This window comes from Convolutriloba macropyga, chromosome 6, assembly GCF_964194025.1.
Source record: "Convolutriloba macropyga chromosome 6, txConMacr16.3, whole genome shotgun sequence".
NCBI lineage: Eukaryota > Metazoa > Xenacoelomorpha > Acoela > Convolutidae > Convolutriloba > Convolutriloba macropyga.
Window position 1 is genome coordinate 58,639,210 of NC_134473.1, and position 19,539 is coordinate 58,658,748.

The following is a 19,539-nucleotide window of genomic DNA, read 5'->3' on the forward strand; positions in this document are numbered from 1 at the left end:
CTATTAACTCGAGCCATCAATTAGGTTCATTTAGGCCTCATTAGCAACCAATCATACATGTCATTAATGATACTAATTGATAAGAAAACATATATTTTTTTAAAAAAGTGGGCATAAGCTAAAATTCACTAATATGACAAATAGTGGCAAAGTCATAAAAAGTTTTAGCTGCCCCTTAATGAATTCAAGCAAAAGCAAATAGGCACAATTAGAACACATATGTACCGTCTTAAAAGCACTGAAGGAGAGGAATTCTGGAAACAAAAAGTCATATTGACGCACCTGAAAAAAATCCATCTCAAAAATCGCCAAATTGTTCAAACACCAATTTCTCGCTCCACTTTAAACGTATTTTGAAAGTCACGCCTCAAACATACTCGATTTTTCGCTCCCTTTACTATTTCAGTTTGGCCAAACTCATCACTCTAATTTGAATTCTCACTGACGTAAAAAAAGCCAATAAAAACGTGAACAGATCTTAAAAAGACAGCAAAAAAAATGAAAGACAGCGCACCAACTTAATTCAAATTCATGGAATTGTAAAAAACCACGATGTCCCCAATAATAGCCGCTATCGCTTCAAGGCTATTAAAAACTGTTTTGTATAAAATCATTAAAAATTAATTGAAGATGCGCACCGATTGCGTACTCAATTGAATTTTTCAAAACAGTGCTCCAAAAATCACCAGAATATTTGCTCATTTCCGTAGATGCGTGACTAAATGCATTGCAAGTTCCTTTTTTTGTCTGTAGTCTTAACTCCGCCTGTTTCAATTTCAGACACATTAATACCTATGTTGTGGTTTCCTATTTTTTATTGATGAAATTCTTTCTGTTTCGGTCTTTCACATTGCTTCAAAAACAACGACAGTCCAAGGCATGTAGCTGAAAAACTAGAGGTAAGCATTTTGATGTCTTTAGGATCACAAATATTTCAATAATAACCACCATTGGATGGACAATAGGCAATGGGGTTGGCTTTGTGTCAGTAACCTCGGGAGGCCAGCCGCACTTTTGGGGCAGATAGTTTGGGTGGGGCGATAGCCCGAGTCTACCAAATATCAAACTGCCTTTCAAACCATAAAGTTCGGCTTCCTAGGCAGCTTCGATGAACCGTACACTTGGAACCTACACATCAAAGAGAGCTACTCTGACATAATGCCCCTTTCTCTGCACAAAAAGTCAAAACCCTCAAGCCAACGAAAGCCACGAGAGCCTCAATGAAAGGGGCAAAAATATTTATAATATTTTACAAAAACGGCGGAAAAAGTTTACGAGAGACTTCAAATGGTGTTATTAGAGCTTTTATTGACCACAAGCAAGATTTAAGCGAATAAGAAACATTTTGGCGCGCTTTTCATTCGAATTTTAGTTGCAAGCTGCCACATTAGCGGCCAAAAAAGTTAGCATATAAGACATAAAACAATAATTGCTTGAATATCGTTTTAGAGCAATCAAAAAAGACAGCACCTATTCTCTCTGCCGATCCAGACAAGTTGTCAAAAACCTTTTTCACATTTCATTGCCCTTTGTTACCACGAGTTACATACGTTAAGGCAACGGCGCAAAATATGTTCAGTATATATAAGATAAAATGGTGAAAACAATTTCTAACGTCCTCAAAACAAATAGAAGACCTGCTGCTAAGGAAACAGAGTTCTGACCTATGTAAAGTAATTCGAATGATACCCAAAAATATTATGAATTAGAACATAAATCTTTTCTATAGCAGCATGATTAACTCTTTGATATTCAGTTAGTTCATGTTTCACGGGAACTTAATTTTCTCCCATTTACCATTACACTCTGTTAAATCTACATCACTTACCAGAGGTGCGCTTTTCTCCTTAGACGCCATGTAAATAGGGTCGAAAGACCTCTCGTAGCTTTGGAGGTGTTTTAACCACTTGTCAGTATCGTACCAGGAATTGCCAGTTAGTGTCGATCCCACACCTATGATGCTGCTCCGTTGGAATATTTCAGAAGCCATTTTGCGATACACATTTATCGAAGTGGTGAAACTAATCTGAAAACAAAAGTTTTTTTGACCGTATGCATTTCATTTACTTTTTTTTGGCCCCCAAACTTGATGGAAAAAGTACAATGTTTGAGAAATCCTCATTTGACAAAAAGTTCCTCTCACAGATCTCGTATGCATTTAAAATGCATGCTATCTGTTTGCAGTTAGCATTCAGGCTTGCATAACATCTTGTAGAAATCATCTGTAAAACATACCCGGCAGATTGCCGGAAAATAGCCGCCGTTGATTCCAATAAGCATGACTGGGATTGAAATAACAGAAGATATTGAAAAAAAAAAGATTTTCGTACAAAAACATTTTTTTTAAGTCCGATTTATTTTGATGGCATTTCGTAGTTGAACATACTTCTGTTTCTTAGAGAGAGGCTACAGGGGCTACTATCAATAACAATCAGCATTAGAGAGAGGTAACTAATACTTATAGGACCGACGTTCAAATAGCGGGCATCTAAAATTGGGCTTTATGGGTTTATCCCGTTTCTATTTCTGACTTCATTTTTTTATACTGACTGTTCATTTTGAATTGCTTTGCTGAGCAACTGATGTTCAAAATCACTTTTAGCAGAATGAGAGAAGAGAGAAACTAGCCTAGAGAAGTCAAAAAGATTTCACGCAAAATGTTGAAAAGGCGGCAAAATGAGGTAAAGCGAAACATTTTTTTATTCGACGAAGTAAAAAAAAAATAGGAGCGCTATAATAGCCGGCTGAGAAGATGAGGGCGGCTATTAACAAGAGCCATTTCAAAACTTTAAAGAAAGCAGACTCGGATCTTTTCCAGAAAAGCACTCCATATGAAGATCTCGCTCACCCCTGCAACTGAAGTCATGAATGCCACGATAGAGCCCGTACTGACTCCACAGATGAGGTCAAATTGTGACAAGAACTCATTGGAGGAATCGGGGTTTTCATTCTTTATTACACCTTTATCCACACAAGCCTTTTCTAACTTCGCAAGCATTTCCAACGGCGCAAGACCTCTGAAACATCGACTTTAAGTTCAGTTGGATATATGCCATTTCTGATTTCCCTCAGTGTTTTAAAATATAACAAACTTTACTTTAGAAAAATAGCACGCACCATCCTGAGTATTATAAGTTTGTAATAGCTGACCAATTGTGGAAAAAAAATAGATCACATCTATTTGAGGAGGGGGTTGAGGGAGGGGTGAATGAGGGCAGAGAGGTCAAACTCTTAACAACATCCCTTCACACCATGAATTACTGTCTCCTTAACAGTTGCAATGCATCGCATTAAAAAAGACCACAGGACTAATATAATTGTTGAAAACTTCGTTTGAGTGCAATTAATTAGATGTCATGAACATTTCACAATTGCTAGTGCTAATTCATTTGAGACTCAATCTCTTATTGGACACATTACTCCTTTCAGATGCAATATCTTGATTCATTCTCAGCAAGAAATTGAGTCATCCTGGAAAAAAAAGATTTTAATTATAGTTGCATGTTATTAGAGGTACATAAAGTTAATTTTTAAAAATTGGATTGTTTTAAGTGACAACACACAAACGTTTTGAAATTGAATCGTTTGTCACATTTGACGACTGCCAATCAGCCATTTTTTTTAGAGAAGCTCTGCCTATTTCTGGCCATCCACGCTGAACAACACAGCCGGCCAATTGCAGAATAAACTTGCGTTCCCATATAATATAGAAAGAAAAATGAAGTTACCGATGCCACTAACGAACCAGTGAAAACGCTTAGCAAATACTTGTTGAAAATCATGTCGGAGAAGGCTTATTATTAGCAACACAATTGAGTATCTTTGACTAATATCTAGAAACTGTTGATGAGATTCTTTGTGACATCAGGTTACTCGTTCCTAGGTTTTATTTCGATACTAATTTATCTGTACGCACTGCTTCCGAAAATATGACCGAATTTGTGGAACTGGAAAGTAATTTTGGATACCAAAACTGAGATTGGCTGTATACAGACAATCATTGAGTACTCGAAAGGGCCATTAAAAAAGCCCTTAGGACTAAAATAATTGTTACAAGTATCTTTGCCCTATTTTATTTTTAGAGTGCATGTCATATTATTTACTGAGGCTATCAAAATCTAACTTATATAATCGAAAAGTTCTTGTGGAGTGGCAGCTGACCTCAAATGCCGTTAATGAGAAGTCAATGAACAAATTTGATTCTCCAGCATTTCTGCGAAAAAGAGTACCCCAAAGACAAAAACCTAGGAAAAGGGAAAGGAGATTAAAAAATCAACAAAAAATTTTCTATAAAATACTCAAATTCACATGTAAAATGCAATTTTTCAACCACTATTCGTAGAAAAACTCTAATTCATATTCTCCTTTATCAGCCATCCGCCCAATATTTGGCAGAAAAATATTAAACAACAATTAAAAATTGTAAGGAAAAAACAACTTGAAAAACTTTGAACAAAGCAAAATGGTGAAAATTGCATCTTCAGATGGTCAAAAATCTTTCAAGTGCACTATTACTAGTTTAGATAATTGAGGAAATCCGGAAACGACTCGAATGGGCACTTCCGCCAACAAAATTATCTCGTCAAAAAACAAGTACATTAAAAAAAGCACCCGAATGAAATTAGTGAAAACAACAGAGCCGACATATTGCCGGAATAGCTGCGAGCGAAATAGACTTGCGTGCCTTATAATAGGGATAGAAACAGATACAGATACAAAATGAAAAAGTAATCGACGCCGCACAAAAACTTATTCAACAAAAAAAAAGATAAAGCTTTAAAATTCATTCAGCAGAAGCCTTTTTATTCGGGAGCTTTATTACACATATGAGTTCCTTTGACCTTAAACCATTCAAACTGAACTAAAAACTTAAAAGTGTGGAGGTAATTTTATCGAGTGAGGAAAGTCACTTATGATCAAAAAATAATCACGCAAATGACCTAAAATTTTCTCTAGGAACAAGTGAGAAATGACGTCACGCGCGCAATTGCCGTTAGTGAGAGGAAGTAGTCATTCAGAAAATTCGGACTTTTTCAGCTTTGCTGTGTGATCAACTTTGCTGTGTGAAAACGAAAACCAAGAGCACTGCAGCATGGCTCCGCTCAAATTACAGCTATAAAACATAAACCGACTAATGCCGGAAGAATTGTTCTCGAACGACAGGCGAATAGAAAAACATTTGACCGTCACCGGGATTCGAACCACTAACCTCCCGATCCATAAACAAATGCACTAACCACTCCGCTATCAGGCCCTTGCATTTGCAATGCTGTAACCGACTTTATATCAATCTTTAGTTCGGAGTGAGAGCAATAGAGATAACTCAAAAATGAAGAACGAAAGCGTGAAAAAGTCACTTCAGAAGTCGAAGAATGTTCTAGAAGAAAAGCGCAAAATGGTCAAGCAAAAAATTTGCATAAAAAATACCAACACGTTACAAAAATTGCTATGAACTTCATTCAAGAGCAGTTTAAAACAAACTAGAAAAAAATTACCGAATTTCTGAATATTACAAGAGCACATAAAGTCAAGGATAAATTCCTTTGAGCAAATAACAGTGTAGAAATTTTCGGAAAACAATTGGCAACCATAATAGGCTAAGAAATTTCTCCGCGATTGTAGGAAAACCGAAGAACTGACAAATATTAAAACAGTTTAAAATCTCTCGATTTTTAATTATGATTTTTGAGTAAGCAGTCCTTATTTTGTCAATTGCTGATCATCAAACTCCTGAAACTTGTTGTTGGAAAATTGTTCAGTGTAAGATAAGAGATAAGGATTCAATTACCTAATTCCAAGTACATAAAAAAACCGAGGCCAGATGAAATTATGACAGACGAGAGGACAGATGACAAAATTGCGCTGCTCCCTGGTGATTCTGATCCCTGGTGATACAACTGGTGGTGTTCATCCTAGAGCAAAATTGCCTCCGCTTTTGAGAACAGGAATTTTTTTTCGTGCTACATTTTCATTCCATGTTGAAAATATTTTGGACATAAGCCTTATGATTTAGCTTACAGAAACCAAAAAACAACATTAAATGAGTTATTTTGTTGTTACATGAGCTAACACTTTTGCTCATTAATAACAGCAAAATTAATCATCTAAATCGATCACCAAATGGTTTAGAAAAGTATTTTTTTTTGTAAAGAGCACTGCAAAAAACCAATTCAAGTTATGATAGCGTCATCTATTGAACTCGGGCCAAAAAATTGACCCCTAGCTCCCTTACTTTCAGAATTTTTTACTTCTAGATTTTCCAATTTTTTTTACAGTATTGCTGGAAGGTTGTGCTGTCATGTTTGCATGCCAAGTTAAATGCAACGGTTTTCTAGCTTGTAAACATAAATTATATTATCTTTAGGCTGGAGAGGGAGGGTAAGGGGAGAGAACAAATATATTTTTTCCTTCTAATCGATTTTGTTTCTATGAATTCTTCCTTTCGTGATAGAGTAGATACTAAATGGGCCTTATTGACCCCCGTCTATCTCCCTCCTCCTCGTTCTATAACGTTTGGTTAAATGTGTTAGATACGTAAATTTGATGAAATTTCTTTCTTATCTTAGGAAAAGCAGTGTCCAAAAACGAAAGGAGCATCATTTCCTGCAAAGCAGCAGCATGACCTGCAATTTTTTTGAATGCTAATAACCTGGTGCCTCCCCCGTCGATACACAAGATCTTTATTCCAGAACCTTTTGGCTTTTCAGGCATCCCAATCAAGTTGAGAGTGCATCTCACAGCTTCTTGGTATCTCCGCTTTGAGAACTCGTCTTTGGATGCAGTCAAATGATGTACCAAAGCAGTCTAAACAAAATTGACAGGTGTCTCAGGTGCTCTTAAATTCCGGGGTGGTTACAATTCTCTAGAATCTTCATAAAAAAGTTATACTGAAAGCATTAAAACAGAAACATAGCCGGCAAATTGCCTGAAAATAGCGCCGTTGACCCGCTCGCCGCACATTGGGATTGAAAAAGAAAAAAAAACAGAGATAGAAATCAACCGAATTTTTCTAAGTGTCAAAGTAATCTTATTTGGTGCGTAAATTCTGCATATTAAGTTACAATCTAAAATTACGATTATTCAGCCTGTAAACTTTATACTGAAAGTAAGTACTTAGCCTGTAAGTTATACTGAAAGCATTAAAACAGAAACATAGCCGGCAAATTGCCTGAAAATAGCCGCCGTTGACCCGCTCGCCGCACATTGGGATTGAAAAAGAAAAAAAAACTGAGATAGAAATCAACCGAATTTTTCTAAGTGTCAAAGTAATCTTATTTGGCGCGTAAATTCTGCATATTAAGTTACAATCTAAAATTACGATTATTCAGCCTGTAAACTGAAGGCTATTAAGCTCAATACTAATACCAGCTGGCAATCTTTTTAAGGAACTTTGATAACCTAATGCATTTTTACTTAATGACTTTGGTCGTATTCACTACATTACGTAATTCAATACGTGAAAGAATTTAAAATCCATTCAGTTGAAACAGTGAGTGAAGTAAGTCAGAAGTCAAGCGTGAAAATCGTGACTTATTTAAAACGAAAAACGTGATCAAAAAGTAAAGCGAATTAAAAAAAACAGCAGGACAAGTCCTGACGTACAGTTCGGATTTTCATTGACTAAACAAAAAATTAGACCTAATACGGACTCAGTGAATTGGAAAAACTATTTCTAAAAAAATCAGATCAAATAAAAAAAACAGTAAATCAATGTAAAAATGCCGCATGTGAACAAAAAACCATTAGCGAGAAAGCGAATTTTTGTTCAAACACCGTTTTCTCACTCTACTTTAAAAGCTTTTTTGCTCCTTTTCCTATTTCGGCGTGACCAATATCGCTACTGCAATTTGAATTCAAAAATCATAAAAATTTGCGGACAGCTCTTAAAAAAAACAGCGCCCCAATACAATTCCAATTCTTTGAATTGTAAAAAAGGAGCGCACCTAAATAATAGCCGTTGAGAGGCTGACGGCAGCTACTAAAAATTAACCAATGGTAATGCACTTCTGAATTCTCATTTGTGAAAAAACGTCGCCAATTGAGTATGAGAATTTCAAAAAAGCGAAAAAAACTCGCACTATTAACTGCTGTGATTCAAACGGAAAAAATAAGGAGAGCCTATCTATTTCTTAAAAAGTTGGCGGGTATTTCAAACAAGGTTATATAATTCAATGAGTACAGCTAATAAATAACCGGTCACTCATCCCTGTACTTATCTTAATCATTTAATCTCATGCTATCCAATCCTATGGTGCTTTTGGTTTCCGAGACCGTACTCTTAACGGTTCATGCTTTTTTTAAAAAATGCTCTTTTGACAAAGTGTTAATATCAACAGCTTAAAACATAACCGACTAAACGTCGCAAGAATTGCTCTCGAACGACGAGTGGGAGCTCTAATGAATTGCAGCCTGCTTCAGTCGAGGGGGGAGGGAGGAGCCAAATGTGACTAAGAAGCTCAATAGTGGGCTTCAATTAACCACATAGGTTAACATATACCACTATTAAGATTTAAAGTAAAAAATAGCATAATTTTCGGCGCACTTTTCATTTGACATTTGGTAAATTGCCGCCAATTGAATTCAACTGCTTGAAATTGTGATTGAGAGAAAATTTTAGATCACCCGAAACGCAGAAAGTCAAGGGCGTAAAAGTCACTCCAAAAGTCAAAATTGTCAAGCAAAAATTTTGCATAAAAAAGACAGACACGTTTAAAAAATTACTCTCGAAAGACAGGCAGGGCAATTCAATTCAGAGAGTTTTGCCTAGATAAATTTCATCGGTGCACACATTCTGCCTCGGAAGGGGCTTGAAGCCGCATTATCCACTCCGCTATCAAGAAGTTGTAAATGCCTATACTTCGATCGCATTTGTTTTAACAAAAAAATTAATTTCCTGATCATAGCAATTTAGATCACGCAACATCATGAGTTAAGCTTGAAAAATTTCCTCGAGGACAGAAATGGAAAAAATGAAATTGGTCGCAGAAAAAGGCGGCATCAAAAAAGACATAAGTTCACAATGACTGCTTCAAATTTTGATCAAGATTAATTTAAAAAATTTCTGAAAAAACCCTGAAACAAAAAAAAGTTCTGTTGAAATAGATAAACGCAATAAGTCTTAAATGGTGAGTCGAAAATTGCAAAAAGTAAAAAAGTTTCAGAACAAACCCTAAATTACCAATTCAACGAATTATTGAATTACCCGAAGATCACGATTCCCCAAGCAACAGGAAATTTGACAGTTAACATACATAAGCAAATTACGTTGACCCTACATAAAAAATCTACAAAAAGCTACAGAACATCTTTTTCCGATAACTAGTGTTGCTACAATGAACAAAAAATCGGAATAAAATTGAAATTTAGTGGCGTCAAAGTCTATCAATCTTATTTTAAATAAGCTGAAAAGGGCAAAAATTACAACAAAGACAGGACTCCAAAAATTACACAGACCTTTAAAAATCATACGGTGTTTAAATAAACGAAAACATAAGTTTAAAACTTGATCCCATATATCAATCACATTATGCCGCATTCGAAACCCGATGCTAGCTGTTAATATAAAGAAAAAGTTACAAGACAAAAAGCAACAGACAGAGGCAAAATTCGTTGAATACAAATTGTGTAAAGCATATAAAAACCACTAACTCTCAACTGCAATTTTTCAAATTATTTAAACTTTACGCATAAGAAACCACTGAGGACTGTCATTAATAAGGCTAAGTTCAACGACAAAACAATAACTTCAGCTATAAACTGAAAACAATAAACTAGTTCACTAATGCCTAGCTCACGAAATAGTTATTTAATCTCATAACAAAGCCGAACTAGAAACATCAAATCAGACACCTTGCAGAGCAGCCTCAAGTGAACCTAATAAATTCATGCTAAAAGCACCTTGAAAATAAATAAGAAAGAGACATCTAGCCCTAATATTTTAGGATAATAAAGCCACATTCAGAGGTACAACATAAACAACAGGGTCTCAATCCGAATAAAGCCAAAAAAATGAAAACGATTAAAATACAACAACTTACGGTTCTGGATTTGATCTCAATCACATGATAAACCCACGAAAAACAAAAACTCCAGAATATTAAAATCTTATGTATTATATTATTGCCACGAATCAGAAAAATTAGCAAACCAACAAAATAAATTTCAACCAATAGCAAAACCAAAAGAATGGCCGTCATGAGTCAATAAGAAACATAGCTGTCAGATTGCCAGAAAATAACCTCAATAGCTTTATGGATCTGTAGTCTCAAAAAGATATTTCATGAAACAGACCAAAAAATACTTTTTTAAAATGCTGAGCTGTTATGCTTTAAAAACCTGTTTAACTTTTTGCTGCTTCTATTAGCTGCCACAAAAACCCTTCAATTAGAGTGACACAAACTCACTTAACCTTACCTCTTCAATTAACAAAAAGTCAATAGTGAGGAAGTCATTTTTGAGAGTGAAGCTAGTCACTTGGACCTAAAAGTTATTCACGCGAGTGAACAAAACACTCGCTCCAGTAAGAATAAAAAGTGACGTCACGCATGCAATTCAGTTGAAAATTGCATGAACGAATGAACAAAAATGGTCGTAACAAAAATCCTGACGTCGAAATAAAAGAACATAGCAGGACAAGTCCTGACAAACAATTCAAAAAATTTTCATTGACTAAACAAAAAATTAGACCTAATACGGACTAAGTGAATTGGAAAAACTATTTCTAAAAAAAATCAGATCAAATAAAAAAAACAGTAAATCAATGTAAAAATGCCGCATGTGAACAAAAAACCATTAGCGAGAAAGCGAATTTTTGTTCAAACACCGTTTTCTCACTCTACTTTAAAAGCTTTTTTGCTCCTTTTCCTATTTCGGCGTGACCAATATCGCTACTGCAATTTGAATTCAAAAATCATAAAAATTTGCGGACAGCTCTTAAAAAAAACAGCGCCCCAATACAATTCCAATTCTTTGAATTGTAAAAAAGGAGCGCACCTAAATAATAGCCGTTGAGAGGCTGACGGCAGCTACTAAAAATTAACCAATGGTAATGCACTTCTGAATTCTCATTTGTGAAAAAACGTCGCCAATTGAGTATGAGAATTTCAAAAAAGCGAAAAAAACTCGTACTATTAACTGCTGTGATTCAAACGGAAAAAATAAGGAGAGCCTATCTATTTCTTAAAAAGTTGGCGGGTATTTCAAACAAGGTTATATAATTCAATGAGTACAGCTAATAAATAACCGGTCACTCATCCCTGTACTTATCTTAATCATTTAATCTCATGCTATCCAATCCTATGGTGCTTTTGGTTTCCGAGATCGTACTCTTAACGGTTCATGCTTTTTTTTAAAAAAATGCTCTTTTGACAAAGTGTTAATATCAACAGCTTAAAACATAACCGACTAAACGTCGCAAGAATTGCTCTCGAACGACGAGTGGGAGCTCTAATGAATTGCAGCCTGCTTCAGTCGAGGGGGGAGGGAGGAGCCAAATGAGACTAAGAAGCTCAATAGTGGGCTTCAATTAACCACATAGGTTAACATATACCACTATTAAGATTTAAAGTAAAAAATAGCATAATTTTCGGCGCACTTTTCATTTGACATTTGGTAAATTGCCGCCAATTGAATTCAACTGCTTGAAATTGTGATTGAGAGAAAATTTTAGATCACCCGAAACGCAGAAAGTCAAGGGCGTAAAAGTCACTCCAAAAGTCAAAATTGTCAAGCAAAAATTTTGCATAAAAAAGACAGACACGTTTAAAAAATTACTCTCGAAAGACAGGCAGGGCAATTCAATTCAGAGAGTTTTCCCTAGATAAATTTCATCGGTGCACACATTCTGCCTCGGAAGGGGCTTGAAGCCGCATTATCCACTCCGCTATCAAGAAGTTGTAAATGCCTATACTTCGATCGCATTTGTTTTAACAAAAAAATTAATTTCCTGATCATAGCAATTTAGATCACACAACATCATGAGTTAAGCTTGAAAAATTTCCTCGAGGACAGAAATGGAAAAAATGAAATTGGTCGCAGAAAAAGGCGGCATCAAAAAAGATATAAGTTCAGAATGACTGCTTCAAATTTTGATCAAGATTAATTTAAAAAATTTCTGAAAAAACCCTGAAACAAAAAAAAGTTCTGTTGAAATAGATAAACGCAATAAGTCTTAAATGGTGAGTCGAAAATTGCAAAAAGTAAAAAAGTTTCAGAACAAACCCTAAATTACCAATTCAACGAATTATTGAATTACCCGAAGATCACGATTCCCCAAGCAACAGGAAATTTGACAGTTAACATACATAAGCAAATTACGTTGACCCTACATAAAAAATCTACAAAAAGTTACAGAACATCTTTTTCCGATAACTAGTGTTGCTACAATGAACAAAAAATCGGAATAAAATTGAAATTTAGTGGCGTCAAAGTCTATCAATCTTATTTTAAATAAGCTGAAAAGGGCAAAAATTACAACAAAGACAGGACTCCAAAAATTACACAGACCTTTAAAAATCATACGGTGTTTAAATAAACGAAAACATAAGTTTAAAACTTGATCCCATATATCAATCACATTATGCCGCATTCGAAACCCGATGCTAGCTGTTAATATAAAGAAAAAGTTACAAGACAAAAAGCAACAGACAGAGGCAAAATTCGTTGAATACAAATTGTGTAAAGCATATAAAAACCACTAACTCTCAACTGCAATTTTTCAAATTATTTAAACTTTACGCATAAGAAACCACTGAGGACTGTCATTAATAAGGCTAAGTTCAACGACAAAACAATAACTTCAGCTATAAACTGAAAACAATAAACTAGTTCACTAATGCCTAGCTCACGAAATAGTTATTTAATCTCATAACAAAGCCGAACTAGAAACATCAAATCAGACACCTTGCAGAGCAGCCTCAAGTGAACCTAATAAATTCATGCTAAAAGCACCTTGAAAATAAATAAGAAAGAGACATCTAGCCCTAATATTTTAGGATAATAAAGCCACATTCAGAGGTACAACATAAACAACAGGGTCTCAATCCGAATAAAGCCAAAAAAATGAAAACGATTAAAATACAACAACTTACGGTTCTGGATTTGATCTCAATCACATGATAAACCCACGAAAAACAAAAACTCCAGAATATTAAAATCTTATGTATTATATTATTGTCACGAATCAGAAAAATTAGCAAACCAACAAAATAAATTTCAACCAATAGCAAAACCAAAAGAATGGCCGTCATGAGTCAATAAGAAACATAGCTGTCAGATTGCCAGAAAATAACCTCAATAGCTTTATGGATCTGTAGTCTCAAAAAGATATTTCATGAAACAGACCAAAAAATACTTTTTTAAAATGCTGAGCTGTTATGCTTTAAAAACCTGTTTAACTTTTTGCTGCTTCTATTAGCTGCCACAAAAACCCTTCAATTAGAGTGACACAAACTCACTTAACCTTACCTCTTCAATTAACAAAAAGTCAATAGTGAGGAAGTCATTTTTGAGAGTGAAGTTAGTCACTTGGACCTAAAAGTTATTCACGCGAGTGAACAAAACACTCGCTCCAGTAAGAATAAAAAGTGACGTCACGCATGCAATTCAGTTGAAAATTGCATGAACGAATGAACAAAAATGGTCGTAACAAAAATCCTGACGTCGAAATAAAAGAACATAGCAGGACAAGTCCTGACAAACAATTCAAAAAATTTTCATTGACTAAACAAAAAACTAGACCTAGAAAGAACTAATAGTGAACAGTGAAAACCATTTATAAAAAATGCCAGATCAAAAAATTTAAAAAAAAAGAAAATCAATGTCAGAATGCCGCATGTGGCCGAAAAACCACTAGCGAGAAATGGAAATTTGGATGAAACAGAAAAAATAGGACTAGAATGAACTATGAAGGGATTGGGAAAACCATTTAGAAAAAAGTCCAATAAAAAATTGAAAAAACTGCAAAAATAAATGAGAAAATGCTACATGAGAAAAAAAACGCTAGCTAGAAAGCAAGTTTTGGTTTAACCACTATTTTCTCACTCTATTCTAAAATTCGAGTGGAAAAATTTCACGCCGCAAAATCACTCGCTTTTTCGTTCCACTTCCTGTTTCGGCGTGACCAAAATCACTACTCCAATTTGATTTCAAAAATCATGAAAATGTGTGAACAGATCTTTAAAAAAGACAGCGCCCCAATACAATTCAAATTCTTTGAATTATAAAAACCAAAGAAGGGCAATAGTAGCACAGATATCGCTTTGTGGCTATTAACAAGAATACAAAATATAGCCAGAATTTTGCAGTATAATTGCCGTGAAATAGACTGTTGAAACTCTCAGTTTAAAATACCACTTACACCAAAGACAAAGTGCTATTGAAAAATCTGAATACAAACGCTATCCTTAACTTTAAATCAAATTTTCAAACAACCATAGACTTCAAGTACTGCCTGGAACTTTATAATAAACCAGTTAGATTGACCTCTACTGCAAGTACTAGAGCTCCATAATAATCCAGTTAGATTGACCAGTTTTCATTAGAGTAATAATTCACAAATTAGATTGAACAAGTGAACACAGAACCTATTTAGAAAGTAACTCATGTATCCTAAAAAAAAATATCTCACGATCGACCTTAAAATAGTAACAGAATACCAAGAGACAAGAGAGGAACAAAAACGCACACAAACCCAACTAAGGAGTAGTAGGCGTCAGCAAGTCACTGACACGCGTAATCAAATAGTCGCAACAAAAAACGCAAAAAAAATAACATCGACAAACGTCGGTCTCATTGATTTCAAAAACAACTGCCGTACAGTTGACTTCGGCAGTTGATAGCTCTGGATCAGTGAGACTAACTTAAGCGAGAGGGAAGTGAGGCAATAAAAGGAATGCAATGAAGTTTTTTTGAGCAGCTTGACTGGGGCCCATTGGGTAGAGCGAGTGCCGAGGGTGCTGTTAGCGGTGTGCAATTGGACGGGACAAGAGTGGATGAGGACAAAAACTCGAAAGCGTCAGTCCAAAATTGATCAGATGAAAACAGGTCAAATTTGACAAAACCAAATATAGCTGTAAAAAATATAGCTGGCAGCTGCCAGAAAATAGTCAAGATAGCTTGGATAGCGTAGATCTCCAGTTTCAAAGGCATAATTTAAATAAAACAGACCCCAAGAAGAAAAATTTCTCAAAGTGACTACCATGACCAAGCAAAATCACGCGAATGAGCAAAAACACTTGCTCCAATAAGAGTGAAAATGACGTTACCATAGCAATTACGAAAGCGGAAATTTCATGAATGAATGAACAAGCAGATTTGAAGTGAACGTGACGTCGTATGGTGGCCACAAAAATCTTGACGACGGAAAAACCAAGAGAAGGCCCATAATAGCCCAAGCTACCGTTATGCGGCTATTTAAATTAAATGATATACAGGGAATGCTAATAGAAGTATGCAGGTCCCGTTTAGTATGAACAGGTTTAGAATTAAATTCAAAACTAAAGGAAATCGGAAAATGAAAGTCACATTCCCCTAAAACTTGTATTTTTAGTGGCGGAAGTTTTAACTGCCCCACCTGCTAGCGTAGAACCAGTTAGTAAAAATTGTTAAAACATAGCTGGCAGAGCCGCAATAGCTTTGTAGATCTGCAGTCTCAAAAAAAAACAGTAAAACAATAAAAAATAGACCAAAAAATTACTCTTTTCATTAAAGGATGAGATGTTATATTTTGATTGAGAATCTGTATAGTTACTGCTGCCTCTATTAGCATATCTCAAATAACCATCATTTAGAGTCACACACATACACGTGTCCTTATCTCTTTGTATTAAAGTAAAGAAAAGTCAATTTTAAAGTGAGGAAGTCATCTTTGAGAGTGACGTGAGTCACCTGTGACCAAAAACTTAATCACGCAAATGAACAAAAAATTCGCTCCACTAAGAGTGAAAAAAGACTTCACACGCGAATTTCAGTTGAAATTGCATGAACAAATGAACAAAAAGCATTTGTGAAGTCATATGGTCGTAACAAAAACCTTGACGATATAAAAACATAGCCAAAAGAATTCCGGAACCGACCCGAAGAAGGAGAGTGACCATCCCCGCTGACGCAATGCACACAATGACGCATAATTATACAAAGTATTTTTAAACAAAAACAGGAAAAATTTCATGAAAAAACTTATAAAAACTGATATACCATCTGATAAAATTTAATTTTAGTTGCGACTCAAAAAATAACAGTAAAAGACCAGGTAATACAGGTTGTTTGACACCAAATACTAATAATTGACAGAGAACCTCATGAAACGGGTTCATAAAGAGAAACCCGAGGAAAAAGAAATGAGACGATGACCGACAAAACCGAAAACTGGTATCTAAAAAAAGTCTTTACATAAGCTAAACTTTGCAATTTCGGAACCATTAAGATGAAAAAATACTAATTACAATCTTCAGTACATCACTCTGCCTGCCATAATTTGACAAAGTATTAAGCAAATAAAATATGAACAGGACAAAAATCTGAAGAAACTGTTAAACTTATTTAAGGGAAGTGCCCTGTTTAGCTTTGAAGATTCTTCCCAACCAATATTTGGCTAAAACCATGTGGCCTTCCATGAATTGAACAACTAAAAAATAAGATAGCCAGACCACCAGTCCTTTAATAGACCGCTACTTTTTGGTTAAGATTTCGGACTCTCAGTTTTATGAGACACATAAGCTCTATAAGGTAAAAAAAAAGCCCTAAGAGATCTTTCAAAAAGTAATATTCAAAATCAAAAACGCAAGACTCTAATACTCAAGAATGAGGGCACATACGTTTGGTACTACTTAGATGCAAACTATTGACCACAGCGAGAAGCGTGATCAGAAGAAATAGTCGAACAATTTAAAAAAACATAAAAATCGGAAAAAGTCTGCTCGAATTTAGCCACGAAATTAAAAGAATTTTCTTCATCATTTTAAATTATTTAACAATCGAAACGAGAGATGACCAAAACTGCTAGAACAAATTGTTTCAACAACACAACGCAAATTCTATAAAAATTGAAGCACACAAATTGCTACGAAAGCTTAAAACAAGGCAAAATAGCAAAAATAGCTAAAAAATGAATCTTAAAACGTAATATAAGCTTCAGATGGTCAAAAATGCTTCCGAACACATAGTAAACTAATTTTAAACTAATAGTTTGGATAATTGTCAAGAACGCAATTGACGCTTATCGAAAATTTTTTCACAACTATCTTCCTCTCTCCCTTTCAATAACGATATAAGCAAAAGCCGCTCTTTTCTCTCTGCTCTTCGATTCAGTCAGCTGTTTGACCTAAACATTTAGTTTGCACATACGACATTGAATTTTACATCCTGTTTCAAATACACTCCAAAATTTCAATGATCAAAAAATAAGTATATTTTTTCATTTAGCAGAAAAAATCAAAACTGTTCCACATTCTTCTGTCTAGAATAAAAATTAAAAACAGACTAGAGATTCGAGAAATTATAATACTTGGCGGAACAATTGTCAAAATATTAAAATCAAATAAAAACATTAAAATTGCAAAAAAGAAACAAGTCTTCATTGAATTTCAGAGATTATACATCAAAAAATACATCAACTTTCAATTTAAAAAAAATTGCACAACTGGCTGTTCATAGAAAGTCTTTTTCAACTAAATTAAACCAAAAACACACAAAAAAGAAAAATTGGAGAAAAATTGCAACAAAACGGATTAGCTTGTGTATAATTTTACAAAAACACATAAAAATACCTCACGTCCAAAAGAATTGCTCAATGCACGAATTGCCACACGATAGTCTCCATATACACTGATTTTTCAGAAAAAAGTCCGGTCAACTAAAATACAGAAATATGTGCCCATTTTACACTTGAAAAGAATTATTAGACTCTGCAAAACTTTGTGGTATCAATTTCAGAGAGTTATATATTAATGCAGCATCATTCGAAAACTTTCTACAAAAAAAAACAAATTTCAAGTTAAAAAATTGGCTTAAAATGTAATCTATATGCGACATTCTGTCAAAAAACACCTTTCAAAGTCGAAAAGTCATTCACTGATCGAAGCACATGGTCAAAAAAACTTCTCTCGCTCAGAAAAATTTGTTCACATCGCAATTTAACTCTTTCGCTTTTAGGTCAAAACACCGTCTGAACGAATAGTACTTCCGGTTAAAAAACCTTAAGAAAACCAATAATCCTCTTCGAGTCGTCAAAAAACCAAGATAAGGCTATCGCTGTGCGGCTATTAGAAAACAAACCTCTCAGTCTCAGATAGACACACGAAATGCCGAAAATACCAGAAGAATTATTTGAAAAATTTTGCCAATATAGGGGTTTAACGAGTTGGTTAATCGACAATTGGCTACGTTCTTTTGAACCTTACTTACTTTTTGCGCATTATTGAGGAAAGAATTGTCTTTGGCGAGGTGCTCATTCAGGATATTGAGCTGAGCTACTTTTGATATCACCGATGATGCCTCCAAAAGCTTTTTCACAATCTGAAGAAACAAGCAGTCTAGAAAAAAACTTATAATCCAGTTTAGTTTTCGAGATTGTCAGCACAGTCATACCTTCTGAGATGTTTCGTCATGGTTATTGCCTTTGATACTAAGGCAAGGCTTGGATATATCAAGCTGGCTCTGTTGCTTATCATTCAAAATATTGACTTTCGATTCGACTACTTTAGCTTCTTTGAGTAAACCATTATTTCTGGATTGTGCCTGAAAACAAAACCTAAGGCTTATAAAATCAATAATCTCTGCTTGCAACTTTTTCTCATCTTTTGTACCTTTTTTGAAGAGGTATCAGAATCATCTACAGTGCCCTTCGAATCCGTCCATTTAAACGTGCTTGAGATATTCCTAAAACCGCACCATCACTTACGAAACACGAATTTATCAAATTCATGACAAACGTATTTACCTGAAAAGCAATTAATTTAACGATAAAAAAACCGGAAACACATATTCTGATCGTCTCACCTCAGAACATCCCAGGATTGATTTTTTTCACTCTCTGTGTCAGATTTGCTATCCTTCTTCAGTTGGCTGTTCAGCAATCGAAACGGTTGAATATCACGTTTTACGCCACTGACAATCCTGCTGGAAATTAATAGAAGAACTCTATCGGATGTTCTGCTCATTCATCTAGAATAAGTTCAAAAATTCAAAGCACAACCGACTAACTGCAGGCAAATAGCTCTGAAACGCAAACGACTGGCGAGCGGTTGGCTTTGTCAATATCTAGCTGGGGCTTAGGGAGGCTAGCTTTCGTTTAACTGAGAGAGGGAAAAGTAGAAAAAGATGGTACATTAGTGGCGGCAAAGAGAAGGGGTGGAGTGTTATACGAGTGGGGTGGGGGTCTAAAACCACCAAAAACTGTCCTTGAGACCTGGATTTGTTTGTTTTGGTAATATACTTGAAAATTAGTTAGGCGTAAGGCACTCACGATCTGCTAAGTGTGCTATGTTATTATAGAAAACATAGTGTACCTATAATAAGCAACTATAATTGAAATCACTTCCA

The 19,539-nt window shown here is 35.0% G+C and overlaps 1 protein-coding gene across 1 annotated transcript in view; it reads right to left on the bottom strand.

Moving 5' to 3' along the window:
- Window positions 1-19,183, bottom strand: part of LOC142341083 (calcium-independent phospholipase A2-gamma-like) — a 35,596-nt gene extending 16,413 nt beyond the window's left edge. The window contains exons 1-7 of the mRNA XM_075391945.1: window positions 18,997-19,183; window positions 18,804-18,876; window positions 18,586-18,735; window positions 18,403-18,513; window positions 6,650-6,804; window positions 2,849-3,017; window positions 1,829-2,026 (exon numbers count right to left, since the gene is read on the bottom strand). Of these exons, the coding sequence (XP_075248060.1) occupies window positions 1,829-2,026; window positions 2,849-3,017; window positions 6,650-6,804; window positions 18,403-18,513; window positions 18,586-18,735; window positions 18,804-18,876; window positions 18,997-19,157 (1,017 nt within the window). The 5' untranslated portion in view covers window positions 19,158-19,183. The remainder of the gene's footprint in view (window positions 1-1,828; window positions 2,027-2,848; window positions 3,018-6,649; window positions 6,805-18,402; window positions 18,514-18,585; window positions 18,736-18,803; window positions 18,877-18,996) is intronic.
- Window positions 19,184-19,539: the final 356 nt, after the last annotated feature.